The sequence below is a fragment of the Neltuma alba genome, unplaced genomic scaffold (assembly GCF_004799145.2).
Source record: "Neltuma alba isolate B1F8T4 unplaced genomic scaffold, ASM479914v2 tig00010438_pilon, whole genome shotgun sequence".
In the NCBI taxonomy this organism is placed as follows: Eukaryota; Viridiplantae; Streptophyta; class Magnoliopsida; order Fabales; family Fabaceae; genus Neltuma; species Neltuma alba.
Window position 1 is genome coordinate 636,180 of NW_021635334.1, and position 23,487 is coordinate 659,666.

A 23,487-nucleotide genomic window follows, 5' to 3' on the forward strand; every position below is an offset into this window, starting at 1 on the left:
ATGTATAATGTATTGTATACTCTTGAATGGAATGAGAAAAACTCTCTCTTATCTCCTTTGTATGATTCTTCTCTATTCTTCTTTATTCATAACAAAAGCAACATTTTTTTGTAAAATTAAAATCATTCTTCATGTAAATGATTTTCAATATAATATTTTAGTAGATAATTTCCACCGGATAGAATTTAGGTAAAATCTTGTATTGATTATAGGTTTTCGACAAAAATTCCGAAAACGTACCTCCAGGTGCTTATGTCCAATACAACCAGTTATCCTATCATTAAGGCCCATATGTACAATACTTACACATCATCGTTAACGACGCTCATCCCACAAGTTCTCACATTCAAAATGACCACTGCTACTTTTGCTGTTGACCCATGCTTGTCGTCTGAATCAGAATCATCGTATGGTGGAAATTTTAGCTTATCCTCCTTGTCTCCCACAAGCCTCTCACGTTTATTTTGAGTTTTGTCCTTTGACTGGTGAAAATAACGAAGGGAGATGATAGAGGGGACAAACGCCGTGTACGATTATGGGTAAATATTGTACAGATGGTTCTTATTGATAGGATAACGGGATATAATGGGCCAAAAGCACCCGGAGGTAAGTTTACTCCGTTTTCTTAATATACATATTCCTCTGACTTATTTGTAGATTATTTTTAACATATTTTAGTTGAACTAAGGAAAACATTTAATCTTATTAACATCTTCTATTTTAAATATAAGAATTAGTTAACTAATTTAAGAAAATTAAAAAAATAAGTTAAATTAGTTATTTATAATAAATAATTATTATTTTTTTAAAATATCCTTACTAATAAAGTGTATTGACTAGAATTACTGTTATTAGATAGATTATCTTAAAAAATATATACAAATATGAAAGACAAAGTAGAGTGAGATTATATATTTAGAATCAAAATAAAAGTTAAACAAAGTCTTATATTAAAGAGTGGAGGTAATACTTTTCAAATTTATTCATATTAATATATAAACTTTAACAATAATTTATGGAACAATAAATTGAGAGTAAAATAAGATATTTATATTATTGAATGGTGTCACTTATAGAAGGATTAAAAAAATCTTTTCTCTTGCTATAAGAACAGAGGGGGGTACGTACATTTGTCAGTGACTTTTATTTTTTTATTCAAAAATTCTCTTATAAATAATTTTATGGAGTTAATAAAAAATATGAAATACTCGTACCTGAGTAATGATATTTTAAAATTGATAAATAAAATAGATGAGTAATATGCAATACTATTGCTCTGAGCCCCAAAAAAAAAAAAAAGTGGAAAACCATATAATATTGATTCCTTCCAGCTTCCCGGTGATGGAAAGGCGTCGAAGCTGCAAAAGTTCCCCTGGAGATCTCAGGAGGTAGAAAATTTCCGCTTTATAATTTCGCTTCTTCTGCGAAAATTATCGGTTTGTTATGGATAGTTTCACCGCCGAAGATCTCTCAACTATTGGTGGAATCGCCACTGTTTCGATCCTACATTCCTTCATTCCCACCCACTGGCTTCCTTTCTCCATCGTTGGTCGCGCCCAGAAATGGACTCTCTCTCGCACTGTGCTCGTCAGTACGTCTCTACACTCCTGATCTCGGACCTGCTTGAATTTCGTGTTTAGATCTCATTTTGTAAAGAAGTTATCGTTCCTGCTTTCCTGTTGCCCGAAAAATCGTGGGAAATTGGGGTCTTAATATGAAGTTGTGTTGAATACATTTGGACTGGTCTGTGTTCTGTTTTCGGCAATGTTCAATCAGTGTATTTCCTTTTTTTTTTTTCAAAAATTTTGTACGTTATATGTGCTAGTCTTTATGAGGATCTCGGAATTACGATTTTCTTCGACCGACCTCTACAAGCATTATTTTTTTTATTGAGGAGGGAAACTGGATTGAATAAAAGCAACATCGATGAGTTAATGTCCTCTTCAAGTGGCTTGATTTCTGTAATTATAGTCAAATTTGGTGATGGGTTTCTGATGAACCTCCATATCTTTATTCTTAGTATTATTATTTTTTTATTTTGACCCGATATAATTGGGTGCCCTATGTTTGATTTAATTCGGTAAATATTTTACTTCTAATATCCCATAGCTTATGACCGACAATTTTAGAATCTAACATAGTGAATACTGTTAAATATTGCTATTCTATCTTGCTAAAAGACAGTACTCAACTGAGGTCCTACTATCAAGTGTACTAATATTTTACTCTTGTGCTTTTGTTCTGTAATTTTTTTCCTTTGATTTTATATGGTTGCTGCACAGCTGCAATCTCTCACTTTATCAGGTTTCTTATTATGTAAAAATGAAAGGAAACATATTATATCGAAGGTTCTTATTTTTTCTTGTTATAGCTAACATCATGGAGAAAAATGCCCATGCTGAAGGGCCTTAAATGGATTGTATCAACTGATTGTTGCCTGGCGTCATCTGACAAGTGCAAACATGATTTCGAAGATTATTTACAGATTGCTTCTCAATATCCTTACTTTGTCATTTTATTCTTTCAGCTGCACTTGGAGCAATTTTGCATGTAATATCCACTTCACTTCTTGGGATTACGGCAATCACCATGGCAAATACTATTGCTGGTGAAGAAACAGTGCATAAGCTTGCTTCAGTTTTGCTCATATTTCTTGGTGGTGGTTATGTTCTGTTGTTTTTGTCTGGAAAGGGTGGCCATAGTCATTCTCACAACCAACCCATGGAGAAAATGGCTGTTGCTGGACTCATTCTTGTTCCTGCATTATCTCCTTGTGCAACAACACTTCCAGTATTTCTTGCTGTTGGAAATTCATCTTCCATGATGGTTCTTGCCATTATAGTGCTGCTTCTCAGGTTTCCTTTTTCTTTACTCATTAAGATTTTGCTTCTGTTATTTATGCGTATATAATTGGAGGATGCTTCTATCTCTTCTGTCAATATGTGATTAATTAATGTGTTTATTTGAAAATCTGACTTTGATTAAGTGATCATTTATGATATTGGCCCTACCATAGACTTGTGGAAAGAAAATTGAACTGCCTTCTATTTCATGAAAATTTGTGTTTTGATGTCCATACAACGGATACATGAATGACATTGATCAAATATCATGGAGCCCCTTGTAATTCTTGTATTATTTATACAAGCCAAGCTGAGGTCTCCTCTAATCAGCAGAAGTCATGGAGTAAAGAACTGAGAGATTAAAGCTATAGAGTATAAACATAAGCAGCATAGACGAAAATGATTGACTGCCCTTCTCTAGCATTCAAGAGGCTAGAGAACCCTTCCATTGACACGCTGATAGCATGCCTCCTTCTAATCTCAACCCCCCCCCCCCAACACACACACACACATCTTATTCCCTATTTCACTCTGACATTTCAGAGACCATAAATCGGTGACGCACTTGATCCATTAGTATGTCATTTATTGCTTTAACACTTGCCTATTGTTTCAAGGAAAGCCTCAAAGTTTCATTTACACTAGCAAGCTCTATAGAGCATATTGTGCTAAATTCTAAAATGTCTATTCAGTGTGCAAGTCATGTTTGGATACGTTCCCCTGTTATCAAGCTTCACTCATGATGTGGCTTTTACAGCACTATAACTGTGATGACGTCACTTGTGGCGTTGTCATTCTATGGGGCCAGTCAGCTAAAGTTTCATTGGGTGGAGCGGTATGACAAACTTCTTGTTGGCTCAGTGCTGTGTTTGGTAGGAGTTCTGACCCTAATTTTCCATGATCATGATCATGATGGAGACCTAAGCTCTTTTGGAGGGCACTCCCACAGGAAAATCATTTCCCCATGAGAATCATTCATGGCCTGCTATTTTGAAGCTTCTGGGCTTTGCCACTGTTGCTACTTGCAATACAGAGATTTGATCAGCTTAGTCTAGTTAATAGTGGGTGGAAACTTGATTTCCAAATCTAAAGGGGCAGTTGGTGGATGAATTGCTTTGTTTCTTTCTATAGTTTACCCTCATGTGCTTGTCTGAAATTAGTTTTTCCCCATTTTTGATTGAAGTGTGTCATTCAACCCCCCGTGGAGTGTCCAGTTTCCACTTGGCCACCCTGAGTCAAAAGTATATTCCCCTAATATTTTGAGCAATTTCATGTTCTCATGATTTGTTTTGTCAAAATTTGGATGGAAAATACTATTTCCTCATGCAATACACAAGCAGGTTGGGTGACCCACCGTGAACCAGAGCGAACTAATTTCAAGGTCAATCACATCTGTAATTACTCCTTTCTTTCTTGTTTAAATAGTAAGTTCATATACAGCTACTGACCTCTCTGTAATTTGACAGATCACTATGGTATGCAATTTTTATCATTCAAAAGCAAAGTAGTGTGCCGTTTCATTGATATCAGTATGACTTGCGTTATTTGCTGTAATATTTGCATTTTCTCATTACGTGTGTTATTCAATTGGATAATCAAATGATACGTATGAAACTTGAGAGCAATGAAGGGCTTCATGATTTTTTTTTCTCCCAAACAAATCCTCTCTTTAATATGGCCAAAAAGTTCGGACTTTGTCCTTAACTTGATAAGAGTGATATAAATGTTTGAAATGCCTAGACACAAGAGTTTGGAACGTAGGAAATTCTCATGTCTTATGATTTTATTAAGATTAAGTTTAGACTTGTGGAGGACTCATTAAGGTTCCTTTATGAAGGGTTACTACGTAATTAAATTGATGTGCAGGAATCCATTTGGCAGCAGTCAGTTGGTAATTTAATATGCTGTGGAGGTTTAATTTCTCCACTGTCAAGGGCTTATATATCTTTTCATTGATACAATTGCCAATTGAGAAAATATCAAAAGTATAGAAAGCATAGAAAGAATTATAAGTCATGAAGAAATGAATAGCACCACTCATCTTATTGAGCCATTTATTATGCTCTCTTTCATTTGGTTAAACCTTCACTTTTGATTTTTTCCCCCCTCATTGCAACTGTATATATGATGATAGAGAGAGTAATAAAGAAATCATTTTTTCTAAATGATTATTTCTTCTATTTTGCATATGTTTTTATTTTAGAAATATCTTTGTAAATTTTTCGTTTTAAAGAATCTAAATTCCAAACTCAATCTTCTGCCAAAAATAAAGGACTTTTATTTATTATGTGAAAGTGTAAGCCTTTTTGTTTCTCTAACTAGACTTTACTTCCCCATGTATCCAATAAATATTAGTTCACTACTGATAAAAAAATAACTAAAATAAACTTTTGTATATATCAATATAAAAATGTTTACTGTATTCTTTTTGGGCATCAAAAAATATTTGCCGTATGTAGCTTAAAGGAAACATAAAAATAAATTTCACATTGAAAACCACCCAAAACAAGAAACTGAAATATAAGGTAATATAGTACACTTAGTTCACTCCCAAAATGCAGGACTACCACATAAGAAAATTTGTTATCTTGCCTATACTCCAAACATAAGACTTCTGCACTGTAAGGTCTAAAAATGGACAACTTCAAAGGCCACACAGGGTGTACTACTCATGATATCATTGAACCTTACATTTGAAAGCCATGGAGAAGAATCAAGCAAACGCCACAAATTTTTTTTCAAATGACTAATTTTAAATTTTAAAGAAATTCAATTCGAAATCAATCTTCATAAAAAAAAAACAGAGACTCTTATTTTATAATAATTTGAATTTATTTTTTTTTTATTTTTTAATTCTGAATTAGTGAGTGTGATAATTTGTTGTGATTAATAAAAATCAATTTCTTTCGTCCAACCAAAAAAAAACTCCATCTTGGACATAAACTCATCAAAACATTGAGCCTTATAAGTAGATGGGCTAGAATACCTTTGTGGCCCAAAATCCCAACAGCCCAAATCGTAATGCGCGCCGCAAAAGCTTAGGTTATACTCCTCTCATCCTATTTATCCACATTTAATATTTATTATACCCTGTTAAAACAAAATTAATATAATATTAAATGAATGATAAAATTATATATTCCTATAAAAATTGCTTACGTTGTACTCGTCTCATCCTATTTATCCATATTTATTATATCCTATTAGAACAAAATCAACATAATAGTAAATAAATGATAAAATTGTATATTCCTATAAAAATTTTCTCTCTATATCTTATAAATAGAGTACCAGAGAAACATATGACTAATTAGTATTTTGAGAAAACCATCTTGCAGGTACTTATAGTTTCTCTCAATTTTTAATTTGTTACCCGTATTTTTCTCTCAATTTTTAAAATTTTTACCCGAAGATCTATAGGCCAACTCTTAAGGTGAAAATATAAACTTCTATTATAACCAGGTCAGCAATATTATTCAAATAACAAAGTATTCTTCGACCATCATCATCATCTGTCTAAAACAAATTTTTGAACAATGGATCCTTGGTATCCCACTATGGACTTCTCTCGACCCTAATAAGTTCGCGCCACTCGTTATTATGATCATTAAAAGTCTTTATATTTTTTTTCTTTTTAGCATAAAAAGTCACTAGCCACGCATAAAAGTCTTAGTGCTTTTTCAGGAATCTAAAATAAGGAATGTAATATGTTTTCATTCATTGTAATCCCAAAAACCATTAAAACACAATTTATTTTGTCAGTCAAATTCTATACAAATCAAACAAATTCAAAACCAAATCACGTATACACCTAGTATCAGTATTTAATTTTATCATCTCCTCAATCACGCTTCTAAACTCATCGTTGTTTGAAGTCCAATCTAATATTCCCTTTGACCTTCTAGGATATTTTTTTGAAGCAACTTCCCTTCCCAATCAAGTGTTTCTGAATAAAAACTTATGAAAGCAAACAACCTAAGTTGAACATATCAAAATTAGAATCTTGTGCTGTTAAATCCGGCTCTTATTGAGCAAGGTCACGCCATGTAAAAGGCAGCGTTAGTTCCCTAAATTGCTTAGGAGCTTGTCACATATAGCCTAGCCCATCACCCCTTCATATAACTGTTTGTATCATAAAAGTATCTTAATTATTAGTTAATGCAATTAAATGTATAAAAAGAAATTTATTGTTGTACTACTTACAAATATAGTTAGTTCTACTAGACTCATCTGGCTTGGGTTGTCATATCGATTTGCAAAAAACAACAACAAGCTCATCTTCAAATATCAATATAACAGTATTTTATGGATTTAGAATTCAAAATAAATAAAATAAATTTCTCAAATAGTTAAAAAAAAAAACTTTGCAGGGTAAGTAAAAGGGAATTGATTTTAAAATGTTTGTGCAAGTAGAGGTAAAGTAGAAATTTAGCTCTAATGCCAATTAATACAGGATGGGTAGGTCAAAACAAGTTTTTGAAAGGCTTATATGAGAGTTAAAAAAGAAGGAAATGTGGCTTTAATACCAATTGATGTATATTGGAAATATTAAAGTGATTGATTTTGAAAGGTTTTAACTTTTAACGAGAGTGGAAGAGAAGCAAAAATCAAACTTTAATACCAGTTGATACAATACGAAAGAGGTACCCAAAAAAAATACATGTGTAACATTCTTTAAAATATACTAAAATTTTTTCTTAAATAGAAAGATATTAAAAAAAATTCAAATCTTTTCATTTTTGCCAACTCAATTAATTTATATTATAAAATAAGAAAATAATAAACCAATTAAGTATAAAATTAAAATGCCTAAAAAATATTAACTTAATATATCCTTAAGAAATTCTCTTCATTATAATTCTTAATAAAATTTTAACGCAAAATATATGTTCAAAAGTGCCTAATTAATTTCAATTCATATTATAAATCACATTTATGAAAACTTCTCTTTATTGCAAATAATATACGTAATCAGAATAAAGATTCTCTTATATTATTTCAATAATTGTTTTGTGGTGTGGACTTATAAAGAGAATATCGAATTACTTTTGATACATTATCTCTGATCCTAATTATAAGATTTTGTTTATAGTTTACAAATGAAATTTTATAATTAGAATCGAATATATTATTAAAGAAGTAGGAAGATGACAACTCATTAAAAGAACATTAAAGCTTTGTTAAACAACTGAAGTTAAGGAATTTAAAAAAAGATTATGTGCATTTAGAAATTCATTGTAGCATTTTGATATTTAGTAGTCTAACAATTAAAGTTAGAAAATTTACAAGAAAAATTAGTACATTTACAAATTGATGAATATAGAAATTTGATCTCATAAAAAAAAAGAAATTTGATATTTAAGAGTGTTACAATTTAAGTTAGACAATTTATAAGAAGAATTAATACATTTACAACTTAATTGTAACAATTTCATATTTTGCCCTCTAACAAGTGAAGTTAGGAAATTTACAATAGCGTATTTATAAGTTTAGGGTTTATGTGAAAAAATGAAATTGAATGCTATGGATTTTAATGTGTTGTTTAGTATACTTACTAATGACATAATAATTATTGTTTGAAGATTTAAGAAGATAGTAAAAAAGGATGTAGAAGTTATTGGATGCATACAAGATATTTAAGACTAAATTTGGATAATATCACAAATAATAAACATGTGAGATGAAAACAACTACGAGGGTTACCTTGTAAGAGTGGGACAAAATAACAAATGTTGATAAGGAGTTAACATAAAGGGGGGAAAAAAGAGGACGAGTCCACTCAAGAGAGTGATAGAATTGAATTTAGAGAAAATTAGGGAGAAGGACCTAAAAAAATTAGTATTTATTAAGAGGGATCTTAAAAATTATAATTAATTTGAAAGACCAAAAATTAAAATAAAATTTTACAATTACCAAATTATCCCTTATTAAATCCCTATATTATTTCCAACACCCTCCCATCTCAATTTGACAGTTAATTATCAATTGAACTTGATTTCTCTATTTCTCTCTCTCTCTATCTCTTTTTGATGAACCCAAAGTTTTTATCAATAGCAATTGTCTTCTTGTGAATCCAAAACAAAGAAGACAAATTAAAAAGAATCAACTAGCAGACTATTTATTGGACGGTATGTATATTCTAAACATTATTTTCCCTCTTTTAATTTATTTGTACCGAATGTTTTTTAATTTTCTCATCGCCTCTATATAAAGACTTTTTGGATGAATATAAAAGTATATAGTTGTGCCTTCATTCAATCCCAACTATACATACATATGAATACAATCACACTACATATACAAAGCTTCTTAGATAAATATAAATATAGTTCCTTGTGTTAACCAAAATATGAAAATAAGTAAATAGTACCTCTTCGTAACCTAAGCTTTACTAATAATTTTTCCAACCACATCGGAATGAGGGGCAAAATCGCAGTTGTGCAAGCTGAAAAATTTTCCAGCTATATTAGAATAAAAGGCTAGTAGATGCAAATATGAATGACTAAAAAATAAGACTATTTTTTGTTAATTGCTGTATTTAGTTTTTAATTTTAATAAGGGGCAATTTAGTAATTATAAATTTATATTTCAATTGATGACTGATAGTCAAATATTGAGATTGATCTTAGAAATAATGTAGGGATTTAACTAGGGATAATTTCATAATTGTAAATTCATATTTAAATTTTTAGTCCTTCAAATTAATTACAATTTTTAAAATCTCTCTCCAAAAATATTAATTTTTTTAGGTCCTTCTCAATTTTTCCTTGAATTTACCATATGACAGGAGTTGAATTTTAATAGATGGTCGTGCAACTTGGCTGTCGTTTTTAATTTTTCATGTACATATATACTCAGATATGTGCTCTTATTTCAGCTGTGATGAAGATATGTACTTTTTTTTATGTTAGTTTAATATAATTAAATATTTAAATTACTTTTGTAGTTTTGTATTTTGTTGACTAATTATCATTTATGAATATTATTTTATTTTTTTATTATAAATGACCAAACTCTTGTGTTACCGTCCCACTATCTGCACTGATTCAATATCCAATCAACTTTTTTAACTGATTAAGTTTTCAATAGTAGGACCATGTCATATCATATCTAACAGGAGTTGTCACGTCAATTCCTCTCTAGAACTCAGATAGATAGATATAAAACCTTAGCATGAGAACTACTATAAAACCATAGAAAATCTCAAGTACCTTGAAAAAAAGATCAACAATGCAAAATGAGTTGAGCCTTAATTAAAATTGACTATTTACAAAAGGACTTTGCAATCACTTTTGCCTTAATTAAAATTGACTATTTACAAAAGGACTTTGCAATCACTTTTGCCTCAAGTTTTCCATAATGCATCTCCATGATGCCTATATGATCTTCATACGAAATGCATCTTCAACATCACACTCAAGAACAGTTGTCTTCCTCTTGTGAAGATATTAAAAACAAAAAAAAAAGAAATCCTTAACACTAAAAATGTGGAGATCAATAATACCCACAATGCGTTCATATATGCGGAGAAACCAAGTATAGCATTTTGTTTAGCCAAAGTAACTCAAATCCTAACAGTAGATCTCAGCATATCATCATTATCTTCAATCCCTTTTCGGAACTCAGATAGATAACGCAGTTTCATTGTAGCATCACGGATCCATAGTAAATGAAAGCCGAGTACATTTAAGCATAAACCGAAACAGAGAAAGATCGATAAATAGACGGTAGTAGTCCGTATAACTATATATGTTAATAGAGATAGAAACACTGGGAAAATTCAAATAATCTTATGACAGATAATCTGCAAAAGCTTAGCTTTTTAGAGTAATGTTTTACAAATGAAATGGCATCTCAGAATGATCATTCCCCATAAGATTCTTCACTGGCAATCAAAGTGCAAGGATAACAATTTAGAGTATTCATCACTGATGCTGGTAAAACAAAATTCCAAAGTTCATACGCCAATAAAATGTGGAGAGATGGCCAGAAAACATTTGAGAGAGACATTAAAACGAGGTTGACATTTAGCCGAGGGTTCCAGATGCACCAAAAATCAAAACATTCTGGGCATCCTACGATTCGGCTATTAAATCTGCGAAGGGCTTTGAAATAAATAGTTAGAGGAGCCTCACTGTAAGAGTAATTCGCTCCCCTGCTGGGACCTTCGCATCAAGGAAAATAGAGAGTTGCATAAAAATGTGCGAAAATCAGACACGAACATTAACCCCACCAACGAATCAGGGAATTGGTGAGCGATCAGATTTCGGTGCTATTTCCGAAGGCAAACTTGGATAAAAGCACACTGAATCATAGCGCCTCCTCCATAGGTCCTTCGTTGATAAAAATGAGAAAAAGGTAATACTAAACAGATCGATGCTCAGTGAATACGAACCATATGTAAAGAATCATCTTCATCTTGCCTCATCGCCACGAAAACGACCAAGTAATCAATGGTTTACTTCTTCATCACATCTAAAACTTTTTCCGGAATTGAAATTGAACCAAGACAACTAAATCAAAGAGAAAGCCGCAAGGGCGGAGACGAATGATTCGAAACCCTAACTACCAGAACGCTAGGAGTCGGCCAGTGGACTCCTTATATAAAGGTGGATTTTTGGGCCTGATCCGTCTCCCCACTTGTTTCCTTTCTTTCTCCTGGTTTTCTGTTTTCTTTTTTAAGTATTTTATAAAATTATTATTTTATATAAAATATATAAAAACAAATTTAAATCACTAAAATTTAATATGAATAATTCAAACTGCAGTGAAAAAATAGAAAAAATATTACTTTCTAAAATATCTTAATAACAGTCTACATTCAATTACTAAATTCTTAACTCGACCAGCCACATGACTAGTTCATTAATCTGATAAGTGATAACATAATTCATGTTGAATTTTGAGTAAAATACATCGAACATCTTTTTATTTTATCTCAAGTATAAATTTTTTTTTATTTTGAAAACGTATATAAACCTCCTTTACAATTAAAATATATGTTACACAAATCTCACTCTTATATTTAGTATTTAATTTCTATCCACTCAAACCATTAGTTGACCGTTAAGTTTAATGTTAAATTATTTTTCCATCAAAATACTCCTTTTTAACTTAATAATTATTTAGACATTTATATTTTCTAAAAAATATTTTTTATAAAATCAAAAATAATTCTAATATGTATATTTTTAAAATTTCTAATATGGTATAAAATCTATTACTTTTAATCTAAATCATAAAATTTTATAATTTTAATATTTTATGGCATTCATTAGAAATTATTTACTTTGATTTCTTTTAAATTGTAAAAACATATCTCAAATACATACTTTTTGTTATGTTTAAATAATGTAAGTTTAAAAAATTTTATAAATTATTTAAATTTATAATTCAAAATTTTTAAAGACATCTTTGTTATAAAAATTTATAAACATGTTTAGTCAAATTATATATATGTTTATTGAAAAAATTAGTTAAATTTTTAATCAAGTCTTTTATGTTTGTCTTAAATGAATGAAATTTATGTGACTATAAAAATATAATTTAGAAACTTATTAGAATGAAGGATAAAATAGTAGGTAAAATTTATTTTAATATAAATTTCAGATAAAAATAATATTTTTAGAATAACATTATTTCACTTAAAAATAATGTTAACCTATTACATTAAACTGTATATTTTTAAAATAGAAGGAAGATATATGTAATTGATACAAATTGAAAGAATAGTCAGAGTATTTTACTCTATAATATAAAATAATCATGTTTTTGGAAAAAAATAATAACAGCTCCACTTTTTATTTTTATTCAGTTTTTCTAATAACAAAAGATGAATTGTGGAACGAGTTAATCTAATATGATAAACTAATATTTGAATCCTCATTAAAAAATGTATTCATACCGATAATACCTCAAATAAAAAAAATACATATATTGGGGAATGAAAGATCAGACGTCAACTTGAAAGCTTCCTTGGCGACAATGTCTGTCAACAAATCCAGCGTTCTTATTATGCATCCTTATAATCATTTTTTCCAACAAAATTCCATCATTTTTTCTAACGTATTATAATATTCGTCAAAACCTTAACTGCCTACCAAAATGGTTTTGTAAACAGAATTTAATGAGAAAAATAATTATCCAAAGGAGACTCTATTTAACCGAAACATTTGCAAGTGAATATGTTGGGGACTAGAAAAATCTATTCCTTTATCATTTGGCCGGGAGATTGACGCAGAAGAACTTGTGCTTTTTTTTAGATTGATAAAATTGTTTTGGAGATAGAATTTCAATTGACTCAATAATTTATCAAATAATTTAAGAAAAATAATTTTTCTCTTAAACTAAACTTGATAAATATTGAGTCAGTCAAAACTCATCCCCAGTTCAACCATGCTGTGGATGGCAAAACAATTCAACTATGGTGGGATTTGTGATTTCACAAAGTGACCTTGCCTATTTATATACAAAAACACATTAATCAGAATTAATGTTTTGGATTTTCAGAATCCATTTCATTTAATATATTTTATAATAAATAGGCAACCTTACTTTGTAGAATCACAAGTCCCAACATAAGTGAATTTTTTTTTTGGGCCATCCACAGTATAGTTGAATTGGAGATAAATTTTGAGTGACTCAATATTTTCCAAGTTTAGTTTAAGAACAATTGTTTTTCTTAAGTTGTTTGATAAATTATTAAGCATATTGAAATTTTATCTCTAAAAAGAAAGTATCAAAGCCTTTTTCAATATATAAGATATTAACAATCTCAAAAGAAAGCACCAAATTTATCCTCCCTTGTGTGGCCGAAAAAGTTTCCCATACCTTAATATATAAATGTTTGTTAATAGTATTGTATAGTTTAATATTCTTATTTTTAATGAATTTGGGATTTAAAATTTTCCAAAAAAGAAAAAGAAAAAAATATAGGATGCCCAATAACTAGGACAAGAAATTTTTCCAATCATATTAAGTTATAAGACTTAGAAAATTCAATTTAGAATATAACGCTTTAATGTTGTTAAAAAAGAATATAGAACTTTAATTGACTCCATAGCTTATCAAATATGACTCTATTTTTATATATAAGTTAATTGTAATTCATTCTCACATATCAAAAAATACATTCAATTAATAAAATTATCCATACTTGCCTCTATTAAAGCAAGAGTCATTGGTTATCTTACGAGTGTTTTATATTTAAGATTTTTTTTCGAAAAAAGTAAAAAAACATAGTGACTCATCAACTTAACTTCATAAATACTGAGTCAACTAAAATTAATTTCCGATCTAACTTCTTTTATCACAAGTCACAAGTAACATTGGCTACCCAGACAAATACATAATAAAGGTAATCAATGCACTTAAGTAAATAAATTAAGTCTTATATAACCATTATAGATCTCGTGAGCTTATAATACATCTTTTTTTTTCACTAGTCAAAGTTTTTCCCCCCTAAATTATACAAAATCTCCTGAATTTTGAATCAATTATGCAAAAGCTTCTTGAGTCTCTATAGCTAATTGGGTCAGGGCAAGTTTTAAGCTAGATAGATTTTATAAAGCTATTTATAAAATATTATTTCTGATTCTAATTATAAGATCTCATTTATAGATTATAATTGAGGTTTTATAATTAGGACCGTAAGTAATACCTATCAATAAGTCCTCATGTTGATAGCTAAGTCTAAACTTACACTCATACTTATGAGAGTCACATCATTAGCCATAATTTTCATTGGCTGGTCAAATTAAAATAATATTCATTATAATCTTAATATAAATCATTAATTAATTATGAGACTTAGTTTCTTTCCTTAATCAGATTTAGTATTAAAGGAAAAGGATTCTGAAAATCCAAAATATTACTTATCATTGTTGTGTATTTATAAATAAGCAATAATGTTACTTTTGAAATCACAACATAATTGAATTGAAAATAAATTTTGATTGACTCAATATTTATCAAGTTTAGTTTAAGAATAACTATTTTTCTTAAATTATTGAGTCAATTGAAATTTTATCTCTGTTTAATTAGTCTGAAATTATTTCCAAACGGTTTGAAACATCTTTTAAATGTTTCTAGTACAATTTAATTAACTAAGATTATTACTTAGGATAAAGAACCATCAAAACAATTGTGGCTTTTCATTTTTTTTTTACCTCTAATTTTTAGTTTCATAAGCAAGTCGTAACTCTTGAATTTTACGATGAATTATGATGGAAGAAAGTTTTTAAGGATATATTTGGTTAATATTTTTTTTCAGTTTTTTAATTTTATATTTAACTAGTTCATTACTTTCACATTTTATAACATAAATTAATTAAATTGGCAAAAAATAAAAGGTTTGAATCTTTTTTTAATATCTTTCTATTTAAGAAAAAAAATTTTAGTATATCCTTAAGAATATTACAGATTTATTTTTTTGGGAGAATTAAGCCAGAGGACCTGTAGAGAAAAATATTTAGTAAGAAGAACCATAAAATTAGAATTATTTAAAAGGACCAACGATTCAAAGATAGATTTTAAAATACCAAATTAACTTTTCCACTTTATTTGTTGCCTTTGTGATTCTTCTGATTTTGTTTACATTTAAGAATAAAAAAAGAGTAAAATATATCAATATCTTTCCTATTTAAATTACAGAGATCTCATTTTTGTTTTGAAAATCTATATGAATATTCTTAAAATCAAAATATATATTACACAAGCTTTCTTTCTAATTTTGATATTTAACTTTTATTCATAACCATTACATTATAGTGTTGACTTATTAAATCATAGGGTTGACTTTTTGTTTAATTTCATTTATTTATTAAAACTTCTTGTGAAAATCTTTTAAATATATATATGTTGGCTAAAAATATTTTACAATTGTATATATGTATTTTTAATTAAATTATAAAATTATAAAAATTCATTGACTAAAATAATATTTAAAGGAACTTACTAACTATCAATTTTTGAAATATCATATGAGAAAATATAAGAAAATTAGTTGTAGACAATTTTGTCTTTCTAAAATTATATTTTAATATATGGCGCTTTAAAATAATCCTAATTTTTACGATCCTCTACACTAAATATTTTTCTCTATAGGTCTTTTGTTCTAATTTTTTTTATTTTTTTACATTTTGTCTTGGATAAATTAATATCAGAAGTTAATTTTTGTTTCTTTTTTACTTTTGTTGAAATCTTTCAAAATTAATTTTTTTAATATCCCAACATACCTTAATTAGTCTTTAAACTATATTTTCTTGTTTTTTTTACTTCGTATAAGTTTTTCAAAAACTGTTTTGACTTCCTCCATCCTAGATTAACTGGTATCAGAGTCAAATTTCTATCAATCTTCTACTTGTATAAATTCATGTATTTTTATTATATAAAATTTCACTGATAAAATAAATTGTATTTTAATGATTTTTAACATTACAATGAATGAAAGCATATCACATCCCTTATTCAGGATTCCTGAAAGAATATTGAGATTATCATGTATGACTAACGACTTCTTGAGTGAAGGCTTTTAATGATCTTAATGAGCTCAGAAGTCTATGATGGAATATCATGGATCCATTGTTCAAAAATACGTTTGGATAGATTATAATAATGGTTAAAGAAGATTTTGTTATTTAAACAATATTGCTGATTTAGTTCGTTATAATAAAAATTTATATTTCCATCTTAAGAGTTGGTGTATAGATTTTTCAAGTAAAAATTTTAAATCTTTTTTAAAGTAATTAATAATATATATTAATATACACCCACACACACATATATCCACATTTAATATTCTTTTACTTTCTTAATTTTTCAGAAAAAATATGACAAGTTTCAATCATGTGTAGAATATTTGAAAGATACATATCTGAAACTGTTCACTATACTTATAGCAACTCTAAGAGGGTATGTATGAAATGCCAAATAGTTTTATGACTATTTTTATATTAATCCTCATATAGACCTCTCATTTTGAGGTGATGTTGTTTTTTTTTAATAGAAGACATGGAAGGAAGTATTGACACTCTTTAAAACATCATATATTATATTTAGAATGAGATATGAAATTGAGATAGTGTACTACTCTAGAATTGAAAAGAGAAGTTAGGAAATATGTATCATAAATGTGATTTATAATGCAAATTGAAATTAATTAGACTCTATTTAAATTCTATTAAGGTAGTGATCTCTTTAAGACATAAAGTTTAGAATTCTAAAAAATACAAAAGATTGCTTACTGTCTTTTTAAGTTTTGTTTGATACTAGCTCAGAAATTGTTAATGATTATATACCATTTTGATTTTTTATTTTACATAAACTGGTATCAGAACCTAATTTTTGCTTATTTTCTACTCTTGTTGAAACTTTTCAAAATCAATCTCTTTAATATTCCTAACATATATCAATTGGCACTAAAATTATATTTTCTATTTTTTTTATTTTCGCATAAACTTTTCAAAAACTGTTTTGACCTCTCTTATCCTATTTTAACTGGTATCAAAGCCAAGTTTTTATCCATTCTTTACTTACATAAATCTATGTATTTTTATTATATAGAATTTTACTGATAAAATAAATTGTGTTTTAATGATTTTTAGGATTACAATGAATGAAGATATATTGTATTTCTTATTCTAAATTCCTGAAAAAGCACTGAGATTTTCATACATAGTTAGTGACTTTTTGAGCCAAATAGAAAGAAATATAAAGGCTTTTAATGATCTTAATAACGAATGACATGAACTTATTGGAGCCAAGAGAAGTCTATGATGGGATACTATAAATCTATTGTTCAAAAATTCGTTTTGGATAGATGACGATGATGATGGAGGAAGACTTTGTTATTTGAACAATATTGCTGGCCTAGTTTATTATAATAAACATTTATATTTTCATCTAGAAAGAAAGCAATCGATTCTCTGAGACGGGTTCTTTCTCAAATCCGAATCAAGCAACTGGTATCTTCAATTATTTGAAATGGGTTTCTTCTTGAATTCGAACCAAACCTAGCAGTAGCTCTGATACCATGTGAAATATAGGCTAGATGATTAAACTAGACCCATCATTATACCACAGTGAGAGAGAAACTCAAAAATCTTTATTGGATCATCACTGTCAAAATTACACCGTCTCATCAGGCTTGAGTTGGGCCCATAATTTATACACAAATCAATGTAACCAAAACGACAAACGTCCTGATTAAACTCAAGATTTATAAAAAGAAAACACCCCATATCAAATATACAAAACGATAATTTATATTCTGTTTTCTATTTCTTTAAACTACAAGACAAAGACAATGAAGTTTCGAGCAATATATAGAAATATACGTCTAGTGTTTACCAGCACTGGACAAAGCGTGTATTAAATGTTCGGGATGATGTGACTTCCTTGAATAAAAAATATGAAGAAGTGAGGAGAAAGAAGCTACAATTTTGGAGAAGTCGACATCTCAAAGAGAAGATCAAAATGGCACTGAAAGAAGTAATCGAAATTCTTGAAAAATATCCGAAGGAGATTATAGTTAAGCTGCCAAAGCGGGTCATTGAGGAGCTTAGCATTCCATCAATTACGGAGTATCCGACTCTTCAGAATGCCTTTCAAGACATTCTGACTCTGCTACAAGATAATAGAGTAAGATGTGTGGCACTTACTCTATAGAAAGATACGTCTAGTGTTTACCAGCACTGGACAAAGCGTGTATCAGATGTTTGGGATGATGTGACTTCCTTGAATAAAGAATATGAAGAAGTGAGGAGAAAGAAGTTACAATTTTGGATAAGTCGACATCTCAAGGAGAAGATCAAAATGGCACTCAAAGAAGTAATCAAAATTCTTGAAAAATGTCCGAAGGAGATTATAGTTAAGCTGCCAGAGCGAGTCATTGAGGAGCCTAGCGTTCCATCAATTACGAAGTATCCGGCTCTTCATAATGCCTTTTAAGACATTCTGACTCTGCTACAAGATAATAGAGTAAGATGTGTGGCACTTTATGGAAAAAAAGGGGTGGGGAAAACAACAATCATGTGTGGCACTTTATGGAAAAAAAGGGGTGGGGAAAACAACAATCATGCAAAACTTAAATAACACTTTTATAACAGCATTGACTAGTTGTTTGGTATGATGATTTTCATCAAATTGCTAGTTGATGAGCAGACTGAAGACATTCGCATTCTATAGAAAATTGCAGATCGAACAAAGTTGGATAGAGAAGGTGATGATGCATGTGAAGTTGCTTGGAAGATACAGCAAGTGCTTGTGGACAAAAAATATTTGCTGATTTTAAATCTAGAATATTCAAATCAGATATAAACAGTCCAGATATGATGAGCTTAAGGTGCTCATCAAAGAGATGAGTACTGAAACTATTAGTATTTGAGAATGCTTTATCAATATTAAAAATCTCAGTATCATTAATTTTTGTTAACGGTTTTAGGGTTAAAGTATTAAAAATATATTTTTTAAAGTTAAGGAATTATATTGAAACCTCATATAAAATTTAATAATTAAAAGTATACTTTAACTCAGAAAAAATAATAACCATAAACTGCACTTATCATTAAAAAAAACAGCAAATTAGTAATGGAATTTAATTTAATGATGGAACTAGGTGAAAATGTTATCTATGAAAGTTTTCATAAACTGCACTGATCATTGGAAAAAAAAAACAGTAAATTAGAATTTAATGATAAAATTGGGTGAAATTGTTATTTACAAAAGTTTTTGATAAATGTATCTTTCTAAAATAAGTTCAAATTTTGTGTTAGAAGGAGCACATCGGCTGTAGTGATTCATTTGGAGCGGCCAGACCCTGAGACTTGGAGACAACCTGTGCTCAACCATATCAGGTCAGATTACTCAGACTTCCTCTATCCCCTTCTCGTCCATCAAGTCTAATAAGGTAATAATTCCATCCAACAAATCATAATATAAATGTTATTATTTTATTCTATACTACCTCCGATCCTTAATATAAGATCTTGTTTGACTTTTGTTTTGGTCCTAAATATAAGGCCCTGATCCACTTTGTCTCTCATATTTATACATTTTTTTCCAAAGTAGCCCTTCTAGCAATGATAGTTCTAATCAATACACTTGATTAGCAAGAATATTTTAGGAAAGGCAACACCTATTTGGAACAAATAACTAATTCAACTTACTTCCTTAATCTCCTCAAATTAGTCAACTGGCTCTTATAATTAGGATTGGAGGTAGTACTATAATTATAATTATTTCATACAAACATGTTTTTTAAATTAAGAAAAATATGAACTGAAATCTTTTGATATTGTAATAGGACAACACTTTAGATACATGTAGTTGTGGCTTCATCTGTTTTCATCATACTCCTGTGTTATTATTATTTTTTTTATATGTTTGAATAATTTTAGATCATATCTTTTATGTATCCGTCAATTGTTATGAGCTTGTTCTGTTCTCATTATACTAAAGCTCAATTTATCTAATCTTTTAGCAGTGTGCTAGTTGACTGAAGACGCAGAAACCATTTTTAGTTCCTCTCTTCTTGCTTAACCAAAATTTGAACATAAAGCTTATCTGGCCCAGTGGTTCCTCTTTATTTTGATCTTACGAGTTCTCCCATTTGAAATCTGAGCTCCAATAACTGTGATTGGATGTTGTGCTAATTTTTTATAATCTCCATAGATGGATGAATTGTTGATTGCTTAATGCTACCCCTCCCACTTCTTAGTTTGGAAGTTCTCTCCTTTTGCTTAATGTTCCCGGATGCATCTGATTAGATTATTTACTTGCAGCTATTATATTATTTTGGTAGGAAATAATTCAAAGAGAAGACGATAAAATTCTTTTCTTTTCTTTCTTTTTTTTTTGGCACGTGTGTCTATTTGACTGGAGGTTGAGTTCCCCTCCTCCTTTTTTTTTTTTTCCCGCATATTCATTTTTCTTGTGGAGTTATTAGAAGACTTGATTTATTTTTTATACTCATTTGATGTAAATTTAGGGATCAGGGACATCGAGGTTGGTTATGAGTGTATTGCTGCTCTCCTTCTGAGCAGGTTCGTTCTTGAACCTAGCGTTCATCTTATTCCAGTAATTATGTAAAAACTTGATATTCTCCTTTTTATTTTGACCTTTTATCTAATTGTTTTAGGGCATTTTGTGACTTTGAGTTTGAAGATGTTCGGAAGCTTGCTGCTGAGCTTTGTGGACGCATTCACCCCCAAGTAATCAGAAATGACCTTTTTCATAAAATAGATTATAAGATTCAAAATAGTTGGCTTATATTTTCATCCGGACGCATTCTACCCACGTTTTCAGCAATTGTTTACTATTGGAGAGAATTTTCTGGTTAGCATGCAATAATTTTTTCTAGGATATACACGATTATTCAAATTATTCTGAATTATCTTAAGACACTTAATAATTAAAAATTATATGAAAAGGCATATTCCCAAAATATGGAGACGTGTGGCAATTTTTCATTATATATTTATTAGATAGTTAGTTTATTTTAAATGTTGGGTATAATCATAAGATCTGGATTTTGCGTGGCAATTTTTATCATTATTTAAATGCAATATGCCACTTAAAATTTAAATTTTAAATTGACCACTTAATAATTAAATTGATTTATAACTGAAAAAATTATATGAAGAAGTATATTCCCAAAATATGGAAACGTGTGGCAATTTTTAATTATATATTTATCGGATAGTTAGTTTATTTTAAACGTTGGGCATAATCACAAAATTCGGATTTTGCGTGGCAGTTTTTATCATTATATATTTAAATGCAATATGCCACTTAAAATTTAAATTTTAAATTGACCACTTAATAATTAAACTGATTTATAACTGAAAAAATTATATGAAGAAGTATATTCCCAAAATATGGAAACGTGTGGCAATTTTTAGTTATATATTTATCGGATAGTTAGTTTATTTTAAACGTTGGGCATAATCACAAAATCCAGATTTTGCGTGGCAGTTTTTATCATTATATATTTAAATGCAATCTTCCACAAGAATTCCCTCATAAAATCATGTAAATGTTCCCTTTAAAGGAAAAAAAAAAATCCCACCTTTGTTAACTATTTTTCAAAACTATTTCCTGCCCATATTTCTAATAGTCCTATATATCCGCGTTGGTGATCGTTTTAGTTTAAACTTACAAACCTAGAATTTCTTCTTCTTTCAAATTATTTTATATTATCTGATTTATAAATTGATAAATTATAGGAAGAGTTATATTCCCAATATCTGGAAACATGGGGCAGTTTTTTTATTATATATTTATTAGCAGTTTCGTGACTAAAATTGGTTATGAGGATATTTGGGTGAATTTATCTGATCATGATTTATATGATCGTGGCAGTTTTTTATTATATATTTAAATATATTTAAATGCAATTTTCCTACAAGAAATCCCTAATAAAATCATATAATTGTAGCCAACGTTCAAAATAAACTAACTATCTGGTAAGTATATAATGAAAAATTGCCACACGTCTCCATATTTTGGGAATATACTTCTTCATATAATTTTTAATTATTAAGTGTCATTTTTAAATTTTAAGTGGCATAATCATATTTTACATTCCAAATATAAAATTTCAAAGTGTCTTTAGATAATTCATAAAGTCGGGATTTTAGATATCTTTTATTAATTATTAATAAACCAAACATAAATCCGGAAACATGTGGGTATAATCACAAGGTCGGGATTTTGCATGGCAATTTTTATCATTATATATTTAAATGCAATCTTCTACAAGAAATCTATCGTAAAATCATATAATTATATCTTTTATTTATAGCTAATTATTAATAGACCAAAAATTCGAGAAATCCCTTGGGCATCATCACGTATTGTACAGTTTCATTTGACAGCATGTTTCTGAAACCCACGTTCGTGATGTGGTCTCGTGTGCAGATCATGGCCACGTTGTATGATGCTTGCCTTGACAGTTATCTGATGTAGTATTTGCTCATAAAAGTGTGAGCACCATTCCAATGTTCCTTTGTGTTCTTCTCCCATTGTTGATAGTGTCAGTCAGGATTTTGTGATTATAGGTGTTATGGCTCCCATTTTGATGCAATTCGTTCCCTTAATCCTAGCAGGCAGAATTGGCGGATTAGAGTTCGTGTAGTTCGTCTGTGGACCATGCCTGGCCGCTATTCCCATGAAGAACTGTCCTCTATTTAGATGCTCCTTCGAGATGAGGATGTGAGTAATGCTTTAGTATCATTCCCTTTCTCAACATGTAGTATAAATCAATGCTTCTTGTGCGTGCAGGGTGATAACATACATGCTCAGGTTAAGAGTCCCTTCATTACTCGTCATCTGAATAACTTCACAGAAGGGAAACTTTGTGTTATTTCCTACTTCATGGTTACACCGAATTATGGGTCGTATAGGACAACTGATCACCCATATCGAATGAACTTTATGTATTCCACGGCAATCCGTCCCCTTCCAGAAGATGATCGTATTCATCAGTTTGGATTTGCCTTCCGTTCGTTTGCACATATCTTGTCAAATCAATTTGATGATCGCTACTTGACTGGTCTGTTTGGTGTTTGGTGTGTGTTGTTTGCTTATTCTAATCTCATTTATGGGTTATGTTAGGTGAATTAATGCGTTTCCTGTTGTGTAGATG

The 23,487-nt window shown here is 29.4% G+C and overlaps 1 protein-coding gene and 3 non-coding genes across 4 annotated transcripts; 1 reads left to right on the forward strand and 3 right to left on the reverse strand.

Annotated features, from left to right (window-relative positions):
- The first annotated feature begins 1,326 nt into the window (after positions 1-1,326).
- On the forward strand, positions 1,327-4,397 carry LOC114756602 (uncharacterized). The gene is made up of 3 exons (XM_028945550.1): positions 1,327-1,591; positions 2,528-2,855; positions 3,601-4,397. The coding sequence occupies exons 1-3, from the start codon at positions 1,444-1,446 to the stop codon at positions 3,809-3,811; spliced, it is 687 nt and encodes a 228-aa protein (XP_028801383.1). The 5' UTR covers positions 1,327-1,443; the 3' UTR covers positions 3,812-4,397.
- A 6,022-nt stretch (positions 4,398-10,419) lies between these two features.
- On the reverse strand, positions 10,420-10,508 carry LOC114756622 (small nucleolar RNA snoR27). Its single transcript, XR_003741487.1, has one exon. It is a non-coding gene; the product is annotated as a small nucleolar RNA snoR27 (small nucleolar RNA).
- A 182-nt stretch (positions 10,509-10,690) lies between these two features.
- Positions 10,691-10,781, reverse strand: LOC114756621 (small nucleolar RNA snoR26). The gene has a single exon (XR_003741486.1). It is a non-coding gene; the product is annotated as a small nucleolar RNA snoR26 (small nucleolar RNA).
- Positions 10,782-10,864: 83 nt separating this feature from the next.
- LOC114756623 (small nucleolar RNA snoR145) lies at positions 10,865-11,016 on the reverse strand. The gene has a single exon (XR_003741488.1). It is a non-coding gene; the product is annotated as a small nucleolar RNA snoR145 (small nucleolar RNA).
- Between the last annotated feature and the right edge of the window lie 12,471 nt (positions 11,017-23,487).

Bases quoted from the DNA above. Each gene is read 5' to 3' on its own strand.
- LOC114756602 (XM_028945550.1), top strand. From the start codon at position 1,444: ATGGATAGTTTCACCGCCGAAGATCTCTCAACTATTGGTGGAATCGCC. The intron at 1,592-2,527 runs GTACGTCTCTAC...TTATTCTTTCAG, and splicing joins CTCTCGCACTGTGCTCGTCA to CTGCACTTGGAGCAATTTTG. The intron at 2,856-3,600 runs GTTTCCTTTTTC...TGGCTTTTACAG, and splicing joins ATTATAGTGCTGCTTCTCAG to CACTATAACTGTGATGACGT.